Source organism: Tetranychus urticae, chromosome 1 (assembly GCF_039701765.1).
Source record: "Tetranychus urticae isolate SD_2017Ah chromosome 1, NJAU_TeUrti_SD_1.0, whole genome shotgun sequence".
NCBI lineage: Eukaryota > Metazoa > Arthropoda > Arachnida > Trombidiformes > Tetranychidae > Tetranychus > Tetranychus urticae.
In genome coordinates, this window is record NC_142958.1 from 759,373 (window position 1) to 776,258 (window position 16,886).

The window sequence follows — 16,886 nt, forward strand, 5'->3', positions numbered from 1 at the left end:
AACTTGAATCGACCGCTCCGGATCATTCTGCATCAGAGTCATCTAACGGATTAAAGCTGTAAGTTATGTTACAATTTGTAATTGAAAGGCCTGATTTCATGTCAATTTGCTTTTTGTTAATTTATAATGATTTATAGATTTTATAGTAAAAGCAGGTTGATTAAAAATCTCCTATGTCTTCGGACAGTGAAAACCAAAGTTCTTTCTTGTTGCTTCTGCTGAAACATCTTAACCAAACTAACTCAGATTCCTTGGAAACCTTGGAAAGAGAGAATCTCCACTTTGTTATTACTGATAATTTAATAGCTACATTCGAAGAAATTAAATGTGACATTTTTTTCAACAAACATCATAGCCAAATACAACATCAGCAAATATCACCGAAATCATCATGTAATGTCAATACTGATAAAGTTATCACCAATCATCTCACCGAGGACACAAGTGCATCACCAACACCAACTCCTTCATCTGACTCTTCATCAGTTCCGTCTTCTTATCAGGATGGTACTGTTCTCTCATCGGCAGATTGGTTGGTCGAACAAAGTAACTCAGGCTCCGATGTTTTTTCTAATTCAGGTGCTGCAGATAAGCCAGATAATTTCAAACTCAACATCAGCAAACATGAAAGTGAACTTAATTCTTTCTCTGGATCAATCTCTAATTTAAGTATGTCTTCAACTGTCAAAAGTACACCCATAACTTTTGCATAATAGCATTAATAAACTTTCAATTTTTACTTTTCTACTCTTGTATATCAGGTGAAATTAGCTCAAATGTGACCTTAGATGGAGAAAGCAAGGTATTGTCTGAAACGTCTACCTCTGGACCATTAGATGACTTTGAATCAGCCGATAATTCAGCTGAATCAGTAGCTGTTCAATTACTATCACATTACTCACAGAGACCATTTTCTACAAGACGGTCTTCCTTACAACCTTTTATGATGAGTTCTCCAATGTCTGGTGATGAACCTAATCGCAATAGTAGTAGATCTTTACCCATTCGTCGCAGTGGAAGTTCATGTTACTCGCTTTACTCTAATCCAAGTCCAATTGTAACAAATACTTCATTTCAATCTCTATCATCTCTTCATCAAGTTCCATCAGCTGCGACTCGATCATCAAGTATTAAACTGAGAGGAAATTCACTTTGGGCTCCCCTCCGACCTCAACTAATATGCAACATTCAACGACCTACTGATAAATATTCTCAATGGCAAAGGCAAAACCAAAGATGTGCTGGTTGTGGTTTTAACATTGACTCTAAATGCAAAGAATTCCATGGTATAATGTACTGTTATTATACAGGCAAATTTTTTTGTCGTGTTGGCTGCCATTCAGGACGTAAAGCTATTTTACCTGCGTATGTCATTCATAACTGGGATTTCAATTGTTATCCTCTTTCCAATTGCGCAGTCAACTTTCTTGAAAAATATCGCGGAGAGCCTCTATTTCATATCAACGATCTAAATCCGAGTCTCTATAAAAGAGTTAAGCAACTTAGTAAATTATTAGATTTAAGGTTCCAACTTAGGTCATTGAGAGAATATATTTCCACTTGTAGAAATGCGAAAGACTTCGTTTTTTATTTCAAATCATTCGAACCTCAACATTTTATCCAAGATGATATTCATCTTTATTCTTTGGAGGATCTTATCACAATTAAACGCTCTAAAAAGCTTTTAGATAAATGTTGGGCTCTAGTCAGAGAATCCATTGATCATGTTTCCAGATGTGAATACTGTAAAGCCCGTGGCTTTTTCTGTGAGCTGTGCAAAAAAGAAGACGTTCTCTTTCCATTTGAGATTGGCCGTATTTACCAATGTAGCGCTTGCCACTCTTGTTTCCATTTATATTGTTTTAACCATCAAGCCAACCAAAAATGCTCTAAATGCTCTAGAATTCAAGCCCGCCGTTCTAAAGATTCCCGTCACCAGCCAACTAAATTCAATAACAGTGATACTGGTAATGATAGTCTTCAAGAAGTTCCCGAACCCTTAGAAACTGAGGACCAGTCCGAACCATGTTCACTGTCACCACCACCATCTTTAACTACTAACATTAAGTCCACAAACACTGTGGAATCGTGATAAAATCGCTGGATAATAGAAAATTTAAATAGCTTTCTTATAAATGAACCCTAATTATTTTATGTTTATTAACCGATTTCTAATGTATTCACTTTGATGGTCAGACGAGATGCTTACGCTTTTTTGGTTGTCAAATTAAAGATGAAAGCTAAATTGTTAAAGTCTTAACAAAGCAATGGATCGCCGATTAAAAAATTGCATTTTTTCTCGTCCTCTCAATAACTAAATTTTTTAAACAAAATAATCTGTGATCGTTTATTATAATAATAATGATTATTAATTATAAATATTAATACAGTACTTACTTTAAAAAAATTATCTTTCATTTTCCATTTCATTTTGATCGTGCATTTTGATTTACCGATTTGGTTAATCTTGTATTTCTAATTGGTATTATTACAATAATTTATTAAATATTTATCTCAGTCCTAGTAATCAAATGCAAAGATCAATAGATTTTTGCAAGGTCGCCCTAATTTGACTCATCTAATTCAATCTGATCTGAAGATTATAAAGATCATATTTAGGTACTATAGATTATTTCGCTGTATGACAAGCACTCGATACGAACTAGACATGATTTATGTTGTACGTTATTTGACTTTATTAATTGAATAGATCTCGTTTGAATCGTTCACAATCTGGGCCGTTTAATAACACCACTAGAAAAGTCAAGGTGTACATAAACTTGCGTTATTTTTGATGAGAGATGAATGAAAAAAGAGGATTGTGATAATTCAAAATTAGCAAATTTATCAAATAAATCCCAATGATGGTTAGATAATTGAAATTGCATATTTTTGACTGCTTTCAAGCCTGCTAGCATTTGATGACTAAATCGCTACATTTTGTACTGATATCACAAAAGCCAAATAAAAAATTATGTTAATGTCAACAGTAAACAGTCGAAAGTTTTAGATCCACAATTATTACTTGCTAACAGTGTTTAATTAGAGATGTTTGCAGTTTGTAGAGCCTTAAAAGTTCGCTTCCTCTTTTCCTTAAAAGCCCTTTTTACAGTTTAAAATTTCAATTCTTTATTGAAAACTGAATATCACGTTTACAATCAATGAAATTGTTGAATGACATAAAAAGCGTTGTGGATGATATCTTTGTAATGATGACAAGTAAACAAAGATAGCAATGAATTAGTCATGTCAATACAGAGTGGAGTAATTGCTTTGCTGATTGTCCTAGATTAATCAGTTAGCTTGTCTGTGTTTACTTTTTCAGTGACACTGACTTTCGAAATAAGTTCAATACTTAAATTTACTTCTAGATTTGGCGCAAAAATCAGTACAACTTCAATTTTTCATTCCGAAAAGAGTAAGTTTGAATGATCGAACTAATTTGAAGAGTGTAAAAAAATTGTTAATCTATCATGAATAACAATTATTGGCCTTCTGATTGAAATACAAGAATGTATATGTAAAATGTGACTCATAAATAAATGGTTCATCGATATCTTTTTCAGTTTCGTTTCGATATGAGAATCCTCCCCATGAATGGTGCAACAGAAAATTGAATAAAATGTCATTATTTATTTCAACAAGAGAGGAATATAATGAGATTTTCCCACCTCCCAATTTTTCTTCATAAGGCCACTATTTTCAGTGATCATTAGAAGAGGGACAAAAAATAAACAAACAAAAAATGAACAATTGAAAGATGAAACAGAAATGAGCATGAATTTTAAATGTATATGTGTGATATGGTGAGTTAAATAATGAAAAGTTTGAATTTAAAATAAACAAATTAATGTCGACAATCGTTGACAGTTGAACGGATGAAAAGTTTTCCACTTTTTGCTTTTATATACTTTGTCATTGAATGCACTGATTTGGAGGGCTTGAAGTTTCTTTTTTTTGCAGCCAAGGTTTCCAAGTATTTAGCCGTACGAAAAGTGTAATCTATAACAAAATTTGGATGGATACCAAGCAACCAAATTAACAATCCATTTAAAATACGGACGAGGTCACTTTCAATAGGGCTTAGATTGCGATAAAACAAGATAATACAAAGAGTCCTTGATAAAGTCAGGAGCAAAAGGCGTCACGAGTATTAACATTGGTCAAATATGGGGCAAAAACATGAATGCACTATGTTGGCCGGAATATTATGTTTAAACCAGAATCCAGCTGAATGAGGCCACAAATGAAAATCTTTGGTGGAATTTGATTGATTGAGATGATTGAGTGAGGGAGGGATTGAGAAATAAACTATTAGCTGGAGAAACTTGGATTTGATGAGATAATCAGCATGCCCATCTCCATTAATTTTCCGTTTTCTTTTGCATTTGGTAGCGTGTGTTAATCATCAGCGACAGAAAAGGAGCAATGGTAACATCATTTTTAATAACAATATTCGAAGAGACATAATTATAGATGTTGAAAGTGTGGGAAGGTTGTCTAATCACCTGAGGATACAAAAGAGAATGTAGATTGGGATTAAAAATTGGTTAAAGCGATTTACTGATTGAGGTTGATAAGAACAATAACTTACCTCTTTTTTGATTTGGGATCGCCATAGTTTGAAATAATTTTTCATTTTTCTTTCTCTCTCTTTCATCTCTATGAGTATATAACAGAAAAAAACGCTTAATCTTCTCATTCAATAATATCAGATCTCATTGGCCCAGTTTTTGTGATAACTTCTCATTCTTTTCATTGATGAAGCAGCATCATGTTTGGATCCTTTCTTTTGTCTCCTCTCTAACTTTTGATTCATTCTTTCCATTTCCAAGATGAGTCCATCATTTTCATCCCGCAATTCCTTGTTTTGACGACGAAGTAACTCATTGTCATTAATTAAGGCTTGATACTCAGTTTCCTTATCGAAAACTTGGAATAACTCAATCTCAGATAACTATAAAAAGAAATAGAGAAATGGTGCGTTAATTAACATATGTTATGATTCCAAACCAAACCCTTAATTAACTATAATTTTGTTTGTTTAACCTTGTCAGGCAATAAATTAGTAATTATGACAAAAAGGAACGGTAAACTATAATTTCAGTAATTCATTTTAGAATCAGTAATTGAAGAGAATTAGGAATTGTAATTCTTGATAAAAATTGACATTTCAACTGACCCATTGCTGTAAACAGCAAGAGATAGTAGACAATACAGAGCGAGAAACTGAGCGATAATTGAACTTACCTTTTTCTTGATTGAATAAGTTTCTTCAACCTCTTTTTGCAAGTCAATGTTAACCTTAATAGCATCGGCTAACCTATCACTTAAATCTTGAACTTCTTTCTCCAGTCTTAAATTATCCTGTTGATTGAATCAATTGTGATTTGAGTAAAGCGATAACAATTTGCCAGTAAATGATTGAAGACACCACACAGGTACCAGGTACAGAAAAAAATAAAGAAAAATCGAAATTAAAAATTAATAAAAGAATTAGATAAATCAATCAAGATTCAACGCATGGAATAAGGTGAATATCGTTTTCAACCCAAGATTGACCAAGGTGGCCCTAAATTGAAACCACAGACCTAATAATATTGCCAACCTACTGACTCAAAGGATTGTGCTGGCTGTTTTAAGATTAAGTTTTTAACTTTGATCTGATCTAATCATGTCCATTTAATTAACCAAACAAAATGGTTTAACACATTAATCAATAAAAGGCTATTTGATTCTACTAGCTCGGACATGACTAGAGGCTAGTGTAACTTGATGCTGATGGTGAGAATGATGTTCACCAGAAAAGAAGATGAAAAAAGATTGTTCAAATCTTTTTTCCCATCTCATGTTAATACACTTATCAGCCCCTGATCTTGTCTTTTCAAAAGGTGATTCCAATTGACCCTCTTGGATCGAAGTAGCAACAACAAAAAATAGTTGATGGACGTGAATCAAAAGAGGAAGGAACAATAACAAAAAGGATGGTTGAAGAAAGATGTAGAAATTGATTGAAAGATAAAAAATGAGGGGGAAATTGAATGAAGATGATCTTACCAATTTGAGTGATGAAATAATATCCTCCAATTTGGACTGATTGTTTTGTGAAACCATTTGAACTGTTGACAGCTCTTTGCGAAGTTGTGAGGCTTGAGACCCCAGGGAGTCTCGCTCTTTTTGAAATTCATCTTGAAGACTGCGTATTTGTTCTTGATATCGACGTTCCAACAAACTGAAAATGTCCCCAATCAGAAAATTTGATTAATTAGAAAAGAAACAGAATTAAAAATACAAAAAAAGGAAAGATAAGATAAAAAGTAAAAGACAGAAGATAAAAGTGGCGGTTAATTGGTGAAGACAAATAAAGGGTGTAACGGATAAAAAACTACTTTTATCTCAAAAATTTTATCTAGGAAGACGAAGATGACACTGATAAAAATGTGTTTTGACCTTAGGGAATAATTTGCGACGTTTCTTTTCTCTTTCTTCGGATTTTTATCATTGTCATCTTCGTCTTCCTAAATAAAATTTTTGAGATAAAAGTAGTTTTTTATCCGTTACACCCTTTATATCGATAGTAATGTCTCGACAGCAAAGGCAAGAAAATTGGAGGGAATCTTATTTGTTACTCTCTCCCTCTCTCTCGCTTTCTCTCGCTTGCAATTTATTTAAACCGTTTTCCTTATCATGGTGACGAAAATGTTTAACCTTTTATCGGTAAATTAATCATCTTGCCAGTAAATTGTTAGCCAATAAGAAATGAGATTGAAAACAAACTGACAAAAATGGAAAGTCGCATCGACGAAATTGTTTTAACTTGTGTGTGAAAAATCAAAAATAAATTCTCATTTGAAATAAATAAAAATGAAACATCTTCAGTAACTCTTTTGCTACCTCATTATTTTAATTTCTATCTCTTATTTTTTGGTAAGTTGATTTAGTTTTACTGTCATTGCTGATTTGTCCATCAATCTTACTCTTCAGATGATCATTTTCAGGCTACAATGTTCCTTATGATACAACCAGCCTGCTTCCAATGGGAAAATGATACTTTCAACCAGCCCAAAAGGGATATGTTGAGAGCGAAAGAAGTAAGCAAAATAGATTAAAAGGAAAAGATTGATTAATCTGGAAACATCATCTACAAATCGTGATCACAAGCGAATAACCAACACAAAAAAGGTTATAAAGGTAAGATATGTTTAAATAAATATTATTAGTTGCATTAGATTTAATACTGATAAGATTACATTGTTGTTTGTTGATGTTAATGATGGGATATTATTTGTATGATTGGAAATTATTTATTACTGTAAGATAGTTAAAATGTTTCAGTTTTATAATATTTCGGTTGCATGTACACACATGTTAGATACTTTTATTTTCATGTACATTCTGATTATTAATACATTATTATAAATATAGTCTATTCTGCTCATTTTTTTGCTTGTAGACATGCTGCTGGCTTTTTTTGTGGCTAGTCACCATCATTATCATCCTAATCATAATCGACAACAACAAAAAAACCTCCTGATGAACCCAATGAGATGCTGGAAAATGGAAAGTTCAATTTTTTTCTGATTGGGTTAAGAGGTGAATATTTACGGATGGACCCAAGCAGACCTTACAAAAGGTGCATCTCAACCAATTTGAATGGCAAAAAAGGACAATGCTGTTTGAAAATGGGGATAGATGGGAAATTGAAACAAAGAAAGGTCTGGTAAAAAGTATCTCATCAAGCAAACAAAGCGAAGCAATAATGAATCGTGAGAGAAGTGTTGACAACTTGTATTTTGAAAGACTATCATCTTCATCAACATCAGACCGATCAATTTCATGATGAAATGTAATGAGACCTGTTACATACCTCAAAGCGATCATCACTACCATTATTCCTCGGTGAAAAATTGTGGGCGATAAAACAATATTAGCCATTCATTCAAAAATTACTTTTCATGATTTGAATGATGAATATATAAATACATTTTTTGCATCAAACTAGCCCACAAAAAAAAGATGAATTTCTTGACTGTTCTCAAAAAGTTATCTACATGTATTAGGTGATTTTGAAGAAGCAAAAAGGTAACTGTAATTATGACGACATAAATTTGATTTGATTTTTGATTTGGCACACAATGTTCATCTATACATGTTTATTAATACTTTTTTTTCTTCACTTTTTACAGATGAAAGGAAAAGGGAACGAAAAGGAAAACAGAAAGCAACGTCAGAAAATGAAAATGGTAGGAGTTGATGGACATAAAGGTTGACCCTAAGCGTACTCTTCAACTATCTGTCAATTTAGTCAACATCAATTATGATAACAACAACAACGTGAACAACATCGCCAACAATAGTACATCTAATAATGAGAATAATAACGACAAGTTGAAAAGGAAAACCCAAATGAGAGTCAAAATTAGCCTCACAACGTTGAAATGAAAAGCAAAATTAGGATGAACTCATAAGTCGCAAAGTATTGGATTTTTTAGGACAAGATCACAATTTAACAAATAAATTCAAATTTAAGATAACTTGGTGGAAACTAAAAATCATTGAAAACGCTGAAAACATAATGACGAGACTAATAAGTTAAATATGATGAATAGAGAGGAAAGTCAATAAAAAGAATAGACAAAAAAGAAAAAAAAATATTCAAGAAATCATGATGGTAATTATGATGAAAGAAAAAGCTGATAATGTTCCAGGAAGAAAAGGTAGTTAAAAAAGAAGGTGAAAAAGGTGAAAAGGGACAGAAAATGATTTTCACTGGAAATGTCATTTTTGTAAAGTACATTTTGCATTTACTAACAATCCTAAATAATAATTATAACAATAACATTATTATTGTCATTACAATTGAACAAGCGACCGCTAATGTTGATTTGTCTTAATTTTTTTTCCAAAAAGCAGCCTGAATTCATGCCACAAGTGAAAGCTTATACTGAAAAGCTGTACGATGGGTCAATATTTTATCGTAGACTAAATGTTTGGTTATCATACACTTTCGTGAGTTGATTGTTAGCATCATTGCCAGTTTTATGGACATCAAGAGAAACGAGTTCAACAAGACAATCATATTGCTTGGGAGCGAGAGAATAACAAATAACTTTAGGAAGAAGAATGAAAATGGTAAGAATAATGATAATATAACTTACACTAATTTTTCTTTCGATGATTTTTCCAGTTTTGCATGATGATCATCAACCTCTTGGGCTAGTAAATCAGCTCGAGCATTAGCTTCACTCAGGTTCACCCTTAACTGATCCCGTTCAGCTTTAGTCTGTTCGTACAAGATTCTGCAAAAAGAAAGCAAAAAGCAACAAATTTAATGATAATATCAAATGAGACCAGAAAAAGAAAAGCAAATTTTATCCCAAAATGTGTAAAATTTTCATATTTAATGCAAATTTAAAGTGATGATGTATTAGATTTAGGAGTGTCAAATTGAGATGATGATTTGTTGTATGCGTGTTTATTTGATTGGTAAAAAAGTGTCTTTTTTTCTTTCCTTTATCGCAATTATCTTGATGATCTGATTTCATTTATTCAAATGCTAATCAAATTTTGCTTCTTTTTATTTCATGATGACCATCCGATGAAAGGCAACTGCCATCATCAATAAGATGAACAATCTTGAAACCATTATCTTGAATGATTATTATCATATTAATATATATATATTATTTATATCTTTAATAACTCTATTTCAATTTTAATATTTTTTGGTTAATTTTTTTCTTTCCTATCAAATTTCTCGCTAGTTGCCTGATTGCTCAGTTTAACATGTTAATCAATGAGAATAGAGTTTGTTTTGATTTTATACTTTTTTATAATCAGAATTACCTTCCCTCATCTAATTTAACCCTAATTGATTGAAAGTCAAATAACCAACCCTTTTGCTCATTAATAATATAAAAATTGATCAATAGTAATAGTAAACCATTCCACTTGATAGCACTTTTAACCATCTCAACAATCAACTGTACATTATCAATTCATTCCCTTTCATTGTTTAGTATACAGTTGGTTACAATTATGAAAGGTAAATTAGAGTTACCTTTAATTGACTCAAAGTCAAACTAACTTGAAATTTCAACAATTACTGTTGACTATTTGATTATTACTTGAAATGAAATGATTAACACTTATTTTTCAATCTTGTCAACAGAAATACTGGAACATGGAAAGGTCAAAGCCTTTAATTGAAACAAAATTGGTTGAAAAAAAATGTGTCACCTTTTACTGATAATCTTTGATAAAGGCTTGGAACAATTCAAGGAAGAAAATGGAAGAAGCAAAGGAAGAAAGAAATGAATTAATAAGGATTCAGATAATTTACGCCTGTTTGTCTGTTCACTTTCATTGATAGACACAAATGGATTAAAAGGTTCAGTTGAACGGACTGTTGACTGAATAACTGATTGAATAATTAATAAAGCTTCTCCAAACACAGTTTCAAGGACATGATTCAACTGAATACAGTGAGTTGAGTACAATGTTGGTGGCAACAGTACCCAAAAGGACCGGCTATCCTGAATCTTTGATCATTATTACTACAAGTTTGTCCTCAATTATTCTGCATGCTTGATAAGTATAGAGAAAGGAAAGCGAAATAAAGGGAAACCAAGTGACAATCATCAATGAAACATTAATCAACGAAACGCACACGCACACAACAGTTGGGGTGTTAATGGATTAACACTCGGTGAATGTATACAAAAGTACAATTTAATGTACATTTGGTGAGAAGCTTACATGTTATATGTACTTACTTGGTATAATTAAGCTCATGTTGGAACATTGTTAATGAGATTTGAAACAGATCAGATGAATTGGTGAATGATGCAAAAAGCTCCTCTTCAAGAGCAATTGAAAGATCTCGTACATTGATACGCCCTGTTTTATTGTCAAATCCAAGATCCTAGTGAATAGATGAATAAAGGTTATTATAATGGTGAGTAGTTCATGAAAGGTAACACATAAACATTTACTTCAACAACCAGAATCAAGAGTAAACCAGAGCGTGATTTAGGTTACTTTTATCCTTTGACAATTTGAGAGACATAAAGATGATTTACATCAATTTAACTCTCTTTTTTACTCCTTTCATTCATTATGTTTACCTTTTTTTGAAACAAATTTAGACTCAATGAAAGTGTTAGTTTGTTCAAAAGTAATAAACTCAACTATCAATCAACAATTAAATTTTAAAATCTCTTTGATTTCCTTCAACAATTTCAGCAGCAGAGGTTAGAGTTTTTGATATTGATTTTTGGTAATTTCAGCTAATGGTAAACATTATCGATGAATTGTAATGATCAAATTAACTTGTTTAATGTTTTCTTATTTTGATACTGATTCACTTCTTGTCTCTATTTTAATTTAGGCTTTAAACTGGACCTGAACAAATCAACAATCAAATCGGTACTTTACAAGAGATTGAATTGATCATTTCATTTTCGGTCACCCAATTTTTCCTGATAATCATTGTTATAACCCTGAACCTTTTTTTCATCATTCAAACTGGAAAACTGTGCTTTTTTGCATCATTCATTGTGATTGAATCAAGTTAATATTTAACCAGTTAATGATGTGTGTTTTTATCGTAAAGGTTCAACCTTTTCATTTAAAGCAAAATAAGACGGAAAAGTATCAAGAAAAGTATACAAAGCTAATCAACTAACGAAGGACATTAAATAGATGAAAGTTTAAATTGTTACACAACAGTAAACTGTTTATTGAACAATTTACGGATAATAATTGCAAGGTAGTCAGGGTTAAGAAAGAGTTGAATGACAAAAAGCAGCATACAATTCAAATTTAACAATGAAAATGCATTGTTTGACATTAAAGGTTTGATTTGATGAAAAAAACGGTTATTCAACTTATTTTTCATTCAATTTCTGGAATAGCAGTTAAAGCTCAACGAGTCAAACCTTTGGTTCAACCAGATGAACGAAGATGTAAATGGTAAATAATATTAATTAGATTCAATTATAATGGACCAATTAGACGGATAAAAACAAGTTACCCGGGAATGCATTTTGATGAAATTGGAAGAAGGCAAATATCGAGGACAGAAGAAAGATTAACAGAGTAAAACGTATCATCGTTGAGTTTGGTCTAAATTTTAATGATGAATTTATTGGTGGAAAGGTTAACAATTAAAAAAGCAAAAGGAACCTTAAAAGAAGTAAATTAAGAAAAGTAAATGGAAATTAAGTTGAGAAGCAAAGGAACACACATCTCATAACCGGAACAGTAGCTTCAATCTAAACATGTTAACTGGTCAGAAACATTATCAACTTTACCATTAACAGTAAACATAAAGCCAGTACCAGTAAAGTGAAGCTGAAACACACAAGGATATGCAAAAGAAGCATCAACTTAATTGTTCCTGAACAAGTTTATCAATTTGTTGATAAGTGGATTGATGTTTCACCATCTCATCTTTCACAGTAACCTCATGACAATCAACAGTATGTTGACCTCAAGTTTCATCGGTGATACGAGACCTGATTTGTACGCTACAAGACTGTTGACAGTATTTGGTTTAATAATGGATGGACACATTTCATCATTAATTAGCTACAATACAAGCGCACCGGGCTGTAAGATTAATGTTTCACTGAAACAGTATATGAACAGGCGAAAGATGAATGATAACTGTCAATTACACGTTCAATCAATCTATTTTTCTTTGCTGTTAATTTTATTTTGGGATTTATGTTGAAAAATGGATCCATTGATTAGTGAGCTCAACATCAATGTTTAAAGAAATAAAAGAATAAGAAAAATTAAAATGTGGAACAATTAAAGGCTGGTTTTGTGGATATTGATAATTAACCAGGTTGAACCAGATTATGGATTGTCATGTTTCCAGTGAATGGTGAATGTTTTGGGCTTTGAAAACTCAGATGGTCGTAAAGAGCAACCCTCTCTTAATCGGGTCACATTTCGGTGTGTTCTTGGCATCATTAATGGAAATCGGAGCGACTTTTGTCTTTGATCAAACCTTTCAACTGGCAATTTGCTTAAAATTAATGGTCCACGGGTTGAGTCATTGATTGAGTTGATTAAATCAAGTTTACCAAATGGTTTCATTGATTCATTAGGAAGAGATGGTTTGACTGAAGTTGAATCATTTGATTTAACTTGATCAACATTTCCAGAGAAATACAAATCATTTGAATAATCGTCATCAGATTCAGCAACCATTAAATCATCCTCAGAAGCTTCATCTTCGCCAACATCCTCAGAGTCCTCAGTTTCTTCAAACATTTCATTTTTACCTTCGTCATCGAACTCCAAATCAACACTTTCCACCATTGATTCAGCTACTGAATCTTCAGGTGATCTCAAAGAGCTAACCATTTGACCAAGGCTAGGATGCTGATTTAAAAGTTGGAGAGAGCCAATTTTATGGTTAATTGCTGGAAAAAGAATCAAAAACGACTGGTTTTGTTTGGACTTTCCTTTTGAATTAACTCCATAAACACTTTGGTTCCGAGCTGAATTTGATTTCCATCGATTATCGGTATGTGACTTGTCATAAAGCAGGTCTAAATTAGGTGAAGTCGTTGAGTTAATAATCAAAGGAAATGTTTGTCTAGAAAGTATCTTTTGGTTGGAAGAATGAGCATTTGAATTATTTGACAAACGACCAAATAAAATAGCGCTTGTGCTCGTACTTAGAGACAGTTGAAATATTAAGGAAACAAAAAGTGAAGGAACAGTAATCATAGCGATAAACATGATGGACAGTTGACTGATAAACTTGGAAATATAACAAATCAAGAATCAAGCCACTGATATTTATAAATCACCAGAAAAACTAAACCTCAAGGTTTGAGCCAATCTTTGATCAACTGTTTGGACCTGAGAATCAAGGTTAATCACAATTAACAAAGAAACCTTTTGAATCTCATAACTGATCACAATTAGGCTAATAATGAAAATTGTATCATATTGATATTTGCTTTAATGGCTGAACAAATGATTTACCAGTTTTATGAAGTAAACAAATCTGTATTATTCTGGTTAATCCATCTGTTTGATCAGTTCATAGTTTGACTCTTATCTTCATCTATTGGTCATTAATTAATTGTTTATTTTGTATTGTTACCTGAATATCAAAATCATAGACATAAAATAGCTAATAAGAAACAATTATTATATTCAATATTTACACAGTTAACTTGAATGAATGCTTAACTATTTGAGTAATTCAACAATAGAGTTCCAAAATCAATCTATTCAATCAATTACTTTTGATAATTATTTTGATTATTGACTGGCAATCGATGTAAAAGGGTAATTTGTCCACATATTACCATTGAGTGAAAAATGCGTAATTGAATGGTTTGGTCCAATGATGATTGTACCGAAGAGCAACCATCAAGTTAAAACCCAATCTACCTAATTATGTTTCTTTGGTTTTCCATAATCAGTGGTGACAATTTATTGTTCAAATTGAAAATTAATGTTAATTTTTGTCCTTGTTACCAGTAAATCCCAATCGATGCAAATCAAACTCTCAAATGGCCATCAACACTTAATGCTGCAACATCTTGATTAGTTTTCATCAATTCAATCGTTTAGACATTATAATAACTCAACAATGAATTTGTTTAATTTTTCAACAATTTGTGTCACTCTTGGAATTATATTGACCATCTCAATACCAGCAATTAAAGGTGAATCAGGGAAGAAAAATAAATTTCGAGGAAGTCATCGTTCAAAAGGCAATTGTCATCTCAAAGAGATTCACAATTGTTTTGAAAAGATTGATCGTTACTCAAATGATTCAGACTCATTCAAGTTGATTACAAATGATCCTGGAATCGACATGATTTGCTCGTAAGTACAATCGAACCATTTTCCCAATTAAATTAATTAATTTCCTCTCATTATCTCAGACATTCTAAAGATGGAATCAATTGTCTTAAAGATCACATGGAAAGATGTGCAACTCCGATACAAAATGAAATGTTTGAATTTGCCAGTGAACTCTTCTCAAAGTCAATTGACAGGTTTTGTAAAGATGGTGAATTAAGGCAAAGTAAGTATAATTTTAATGTTAATTGTAACAATTATCTTGATTTGGTTCATTTTTCTCAATCAATCCAGACTTTCTCCAACATTCACCCTGCATTGCTGACTCGGTCTTGAGCAAACCAGAATACAAGGAAAAATGTAATCAACCTTATGTAGCGGCTATGGATGCAGTCAGCAAACAGACTGATTTTGATGATAGACTTTACTTGACTTGTTGCTCATACAATCGTTGGATTAACTGTTTTCTCGAGTAAGTAATTACATTAATCAAACAGCTTAATGGCAATTTGATTTAAAAATAATGATAAGTGAAAAATCAAAGCCACTCTTAATGTTGTGAGAGACTTCACACAGAAAGCTTTATTTTAAACTGTCGCTGACTTGACGACTCCTCAACTTGCCATTAAATTGTACCATTAATATTCACTTACGATGCAAATAATTAATACAATTATTGTTTTGATTACAGAATTGTTTCATCTTCATGCCAAGATTCGGGTAAACAGGCAATGGACGACTTCTTGGAGAAATCATTTGCTGGCTTAAGTACTTTAATCTGTTCTCAAGATGATTTCTTGTTTACCTCTGAAAGATGTAAATCACTTTATCCACCTGAAGGAACCATCGTTGACCCAAATCAAGTACACAACCCAATAACCAGATACATGACTTCCCATTTCCGTTTCCTTCTGACCAAATGAATGGACCATTTGAAGCGTCTTTACCCTCAACATGGAGTGTTATTAACATCAATTTAAAAGCTGTAAACCTCTAACTGTTAAATCAACACATCAACCAGTCAATTGAACCTCAAGATTGGTGTTACCAGTAAACATGAACAACAATGGAAGCTTCAATACAAATTCAATAAGATTTAAGTGAATAACGTTCATTCCTTATAATTAATCAATGATGATGAGAAAATGAAATGTATCCATTAAACAGACAAGTCTTTAAACAGATTTCCGTCATCGAATTGACCGCATAATTATATGAGTTGAGCAAAAATTTGGTTAGTAAAACTAGTTACTTCAATCCTACACAATCAAGAAACCATCATTATCAGCTGATGATCAACGATACATCGATGGCGCATTGATGTTAGTCATTTTGGTGAAAGAAAAGCAAAAGAAGGTAAAATTATAATGAAATAATAATATAGAGAATAAAAATTGATGCAGAATTTGTTTTCTAATCACAAGGTTATCATGAATAACTTTTCACGGTTTCATGAATCCTGTAGATTTCATCATGAAAATAGTGAGAGGGGAAAATGGTTTCTTCATTTTTAGCTGCAAGTCAGGGAAAAGTCATAATTTTAGGTTCAATAAATATTCAGCCAACGGTATCTGACATAATCAATGGAACTGCTCATCATTATCATCATTATCATCAATTGTGTACTTGATCATGGATCAGTGATTAACTTTGAAATTTTAATTATTTCCTCATTTGAGATGAAACTTTACCAATTGAGAATTGACAATAATTGAAGCTCAATAGATATTGAAATCATTTGCTGGTGGCCCAATAAGCTATTAAAAAGATATAATTTAATTTACATTTTTGTCTTCAATCACAATTATTGATTTAATGTATTTTATCACTTGGCTTCATCTTAATGAATGTCTCATGATAGCGACTATTCTCATCAGAATTGGCTGTAAGAATATCGACGGTAAATGGTTTAATGTTGAAGGGCGATTTTTACTTTTACAATGTTTTATCATTTGAACTTGATAATCACGATTTGGGTTTATTTTAACCATCATTTTTCATTACTTTAAATCAAATGTTGGTGTTGCCATGATCAACTGCGGTCAATT

At 32.0% G+C, this 16,886-nt stretch overlaps 3 protein-coding genes and 2 long non-coding RNA genes across 6 annotated transcripts in view; 4 read left to right on the forward strand and 1 right to left on the reverse strand.

Annotated features, from left to right (window-relative positions):
* Window positions 1-69: 69 nt before the first annotated feature.
* Window positions 70-2,353, forward strand: LOC107370018 (uncharacterized). The gene is made up of 2 exons (XM_015937991.3): window positions 70-669; window positions 762-2,353. Exons 1-2 carry the CDS (start codon window positions 174-176, stop codon window positions 2,090-2,092), a joined length of 1,827 nt encoding a protein of 608 aa, XP_015793477.2. The 5' UTR covers window positions 70-173; the 3' UTR covers window positions 2,093-2,353.
* Window positions 2,354-3,613: 1,260 nt separating this feature from the next.
* Window positions 3,614-16,886, reverse strand: part of LOC107369987 (ninein-like protein) — a 34,384-nt gene continuing 21,111 nt past the window's right edge. Inside the window, exons 6-11 of the mRNA XM_015937957.3 lie at window positions 10,776-10,924; window positions 9,159-9,299; window positions 6,058-6,232; window positions 5,251-5,367; window positions 4,595-4,957; window positions 3,614-4,508 (exon numbers count right to left, since the gene is read on the reverse strand). Of these exons, the coding sequence (XP_015793443.1) occupies window positions 4,712-4,957; window positions 5,251-5,367; window positions 6,058-6,232; window positions 9,159-9,299; window positions 10,776-10,924 (828 nt within the window). The 3' untranslated portion in view covers window positions 3,614-4,508; window positions 4,595-4,711. The remainder of the gene's footprint in view (window positions 4,509-4,594; window positions 4,958-5,250; window positions 5,368-6,057; window positions 6,233-9,158; window positions 9,300-10,775; window positions 10,925-16,886) is intronic.
* Window positions 6,782-9,047, forward strand: LOC107369989 (uncharacterized). 2 transcript variants are annotated; one of them, XR_016201106.1, is made up of 5 exons: window positions 6,782-6,927; window positions 6,999-7,191; window positions 7,454-8,082; window positions 8,187-8,717; window positions 8,911-9,047. It is a non-coding gene; the product is annotated as an uncharacterized LOC107369989 (long non-coding RNA). The 2 variants fall into 2 exon arrangements; XR_016201107.1 differs by having other exon boundaries at window positions 6,800-6,927; window positions 6,985-7,191.
* LOC149094312 (uncharacterized) lies at window positions 10,818-12,050 on the forward strand. The gene is made up of 3 exons (XR_016201108.1): window positions 10,818-10,957; window positions 11,390-11,427; window positions 11,919-12,050. It is a non-coding gene; the product is annotated as an uncharacterized LOC149094312 (long non-coding RNA).
* LOC107369988 (uncharacterized) lies at window positions 14,188-16,617 on the forward strand. The gene is made up of 4 exons (XM_015937958.3): window positions 14,188-14,862; window positions 14,922-15,064; window positions 15,133-15,310; window positions 15,530-16,617. Exons 1-4 carry the CDS (start codon window positions 14,624-14,626, stop codon window positions 15,759-15,761), a joined length of 792 nt encoding a protein of 263 aa, XP_015793444.1. The 5' UTR covers window positions 14,188-14,623; the 3' UTR covers window positions 15,762-16,617.

Excerpts from the sequence above, each read along its gene's own strand:
- LOC107370018 (XM_015937991.3), top strand. The coding sequence starts at position 174 with ATGTCTTCGGACAGTGAAAACCAAAGTTCTTTCTTGTTGCTTCTGCTG. Across the intron at positions 670-761 it reads TGGATCAATCTCTAATTTAA|GTGAAATTAGCTCAAATGTG; the intron begins GTATGTCTTCAA and ends CTTGTATATCAG.
- LOC107369988 (XM_015937958.3), top strand. The coding sequence starts at position 14,624 with ATGAATTTGTTTAATTTTTCAACAATTTGTGTCACTCTTGGAATTATA. Across the intron at positions 14,863-14,921 it reads GGAATCGACATGATTTGCTC|ACATTCTAAAGATGGAATCA; the intron begins GTAAGTACAATC and ends TCATTATCTCAG. Across the intron at positions 15,311-15,529 it reads TGGATTAACTGTTTTCTCGA|AATTGTTTCATCTTCATGCC; the intron begins GTAAGTAATTAC and ends TTTTGATTACAG.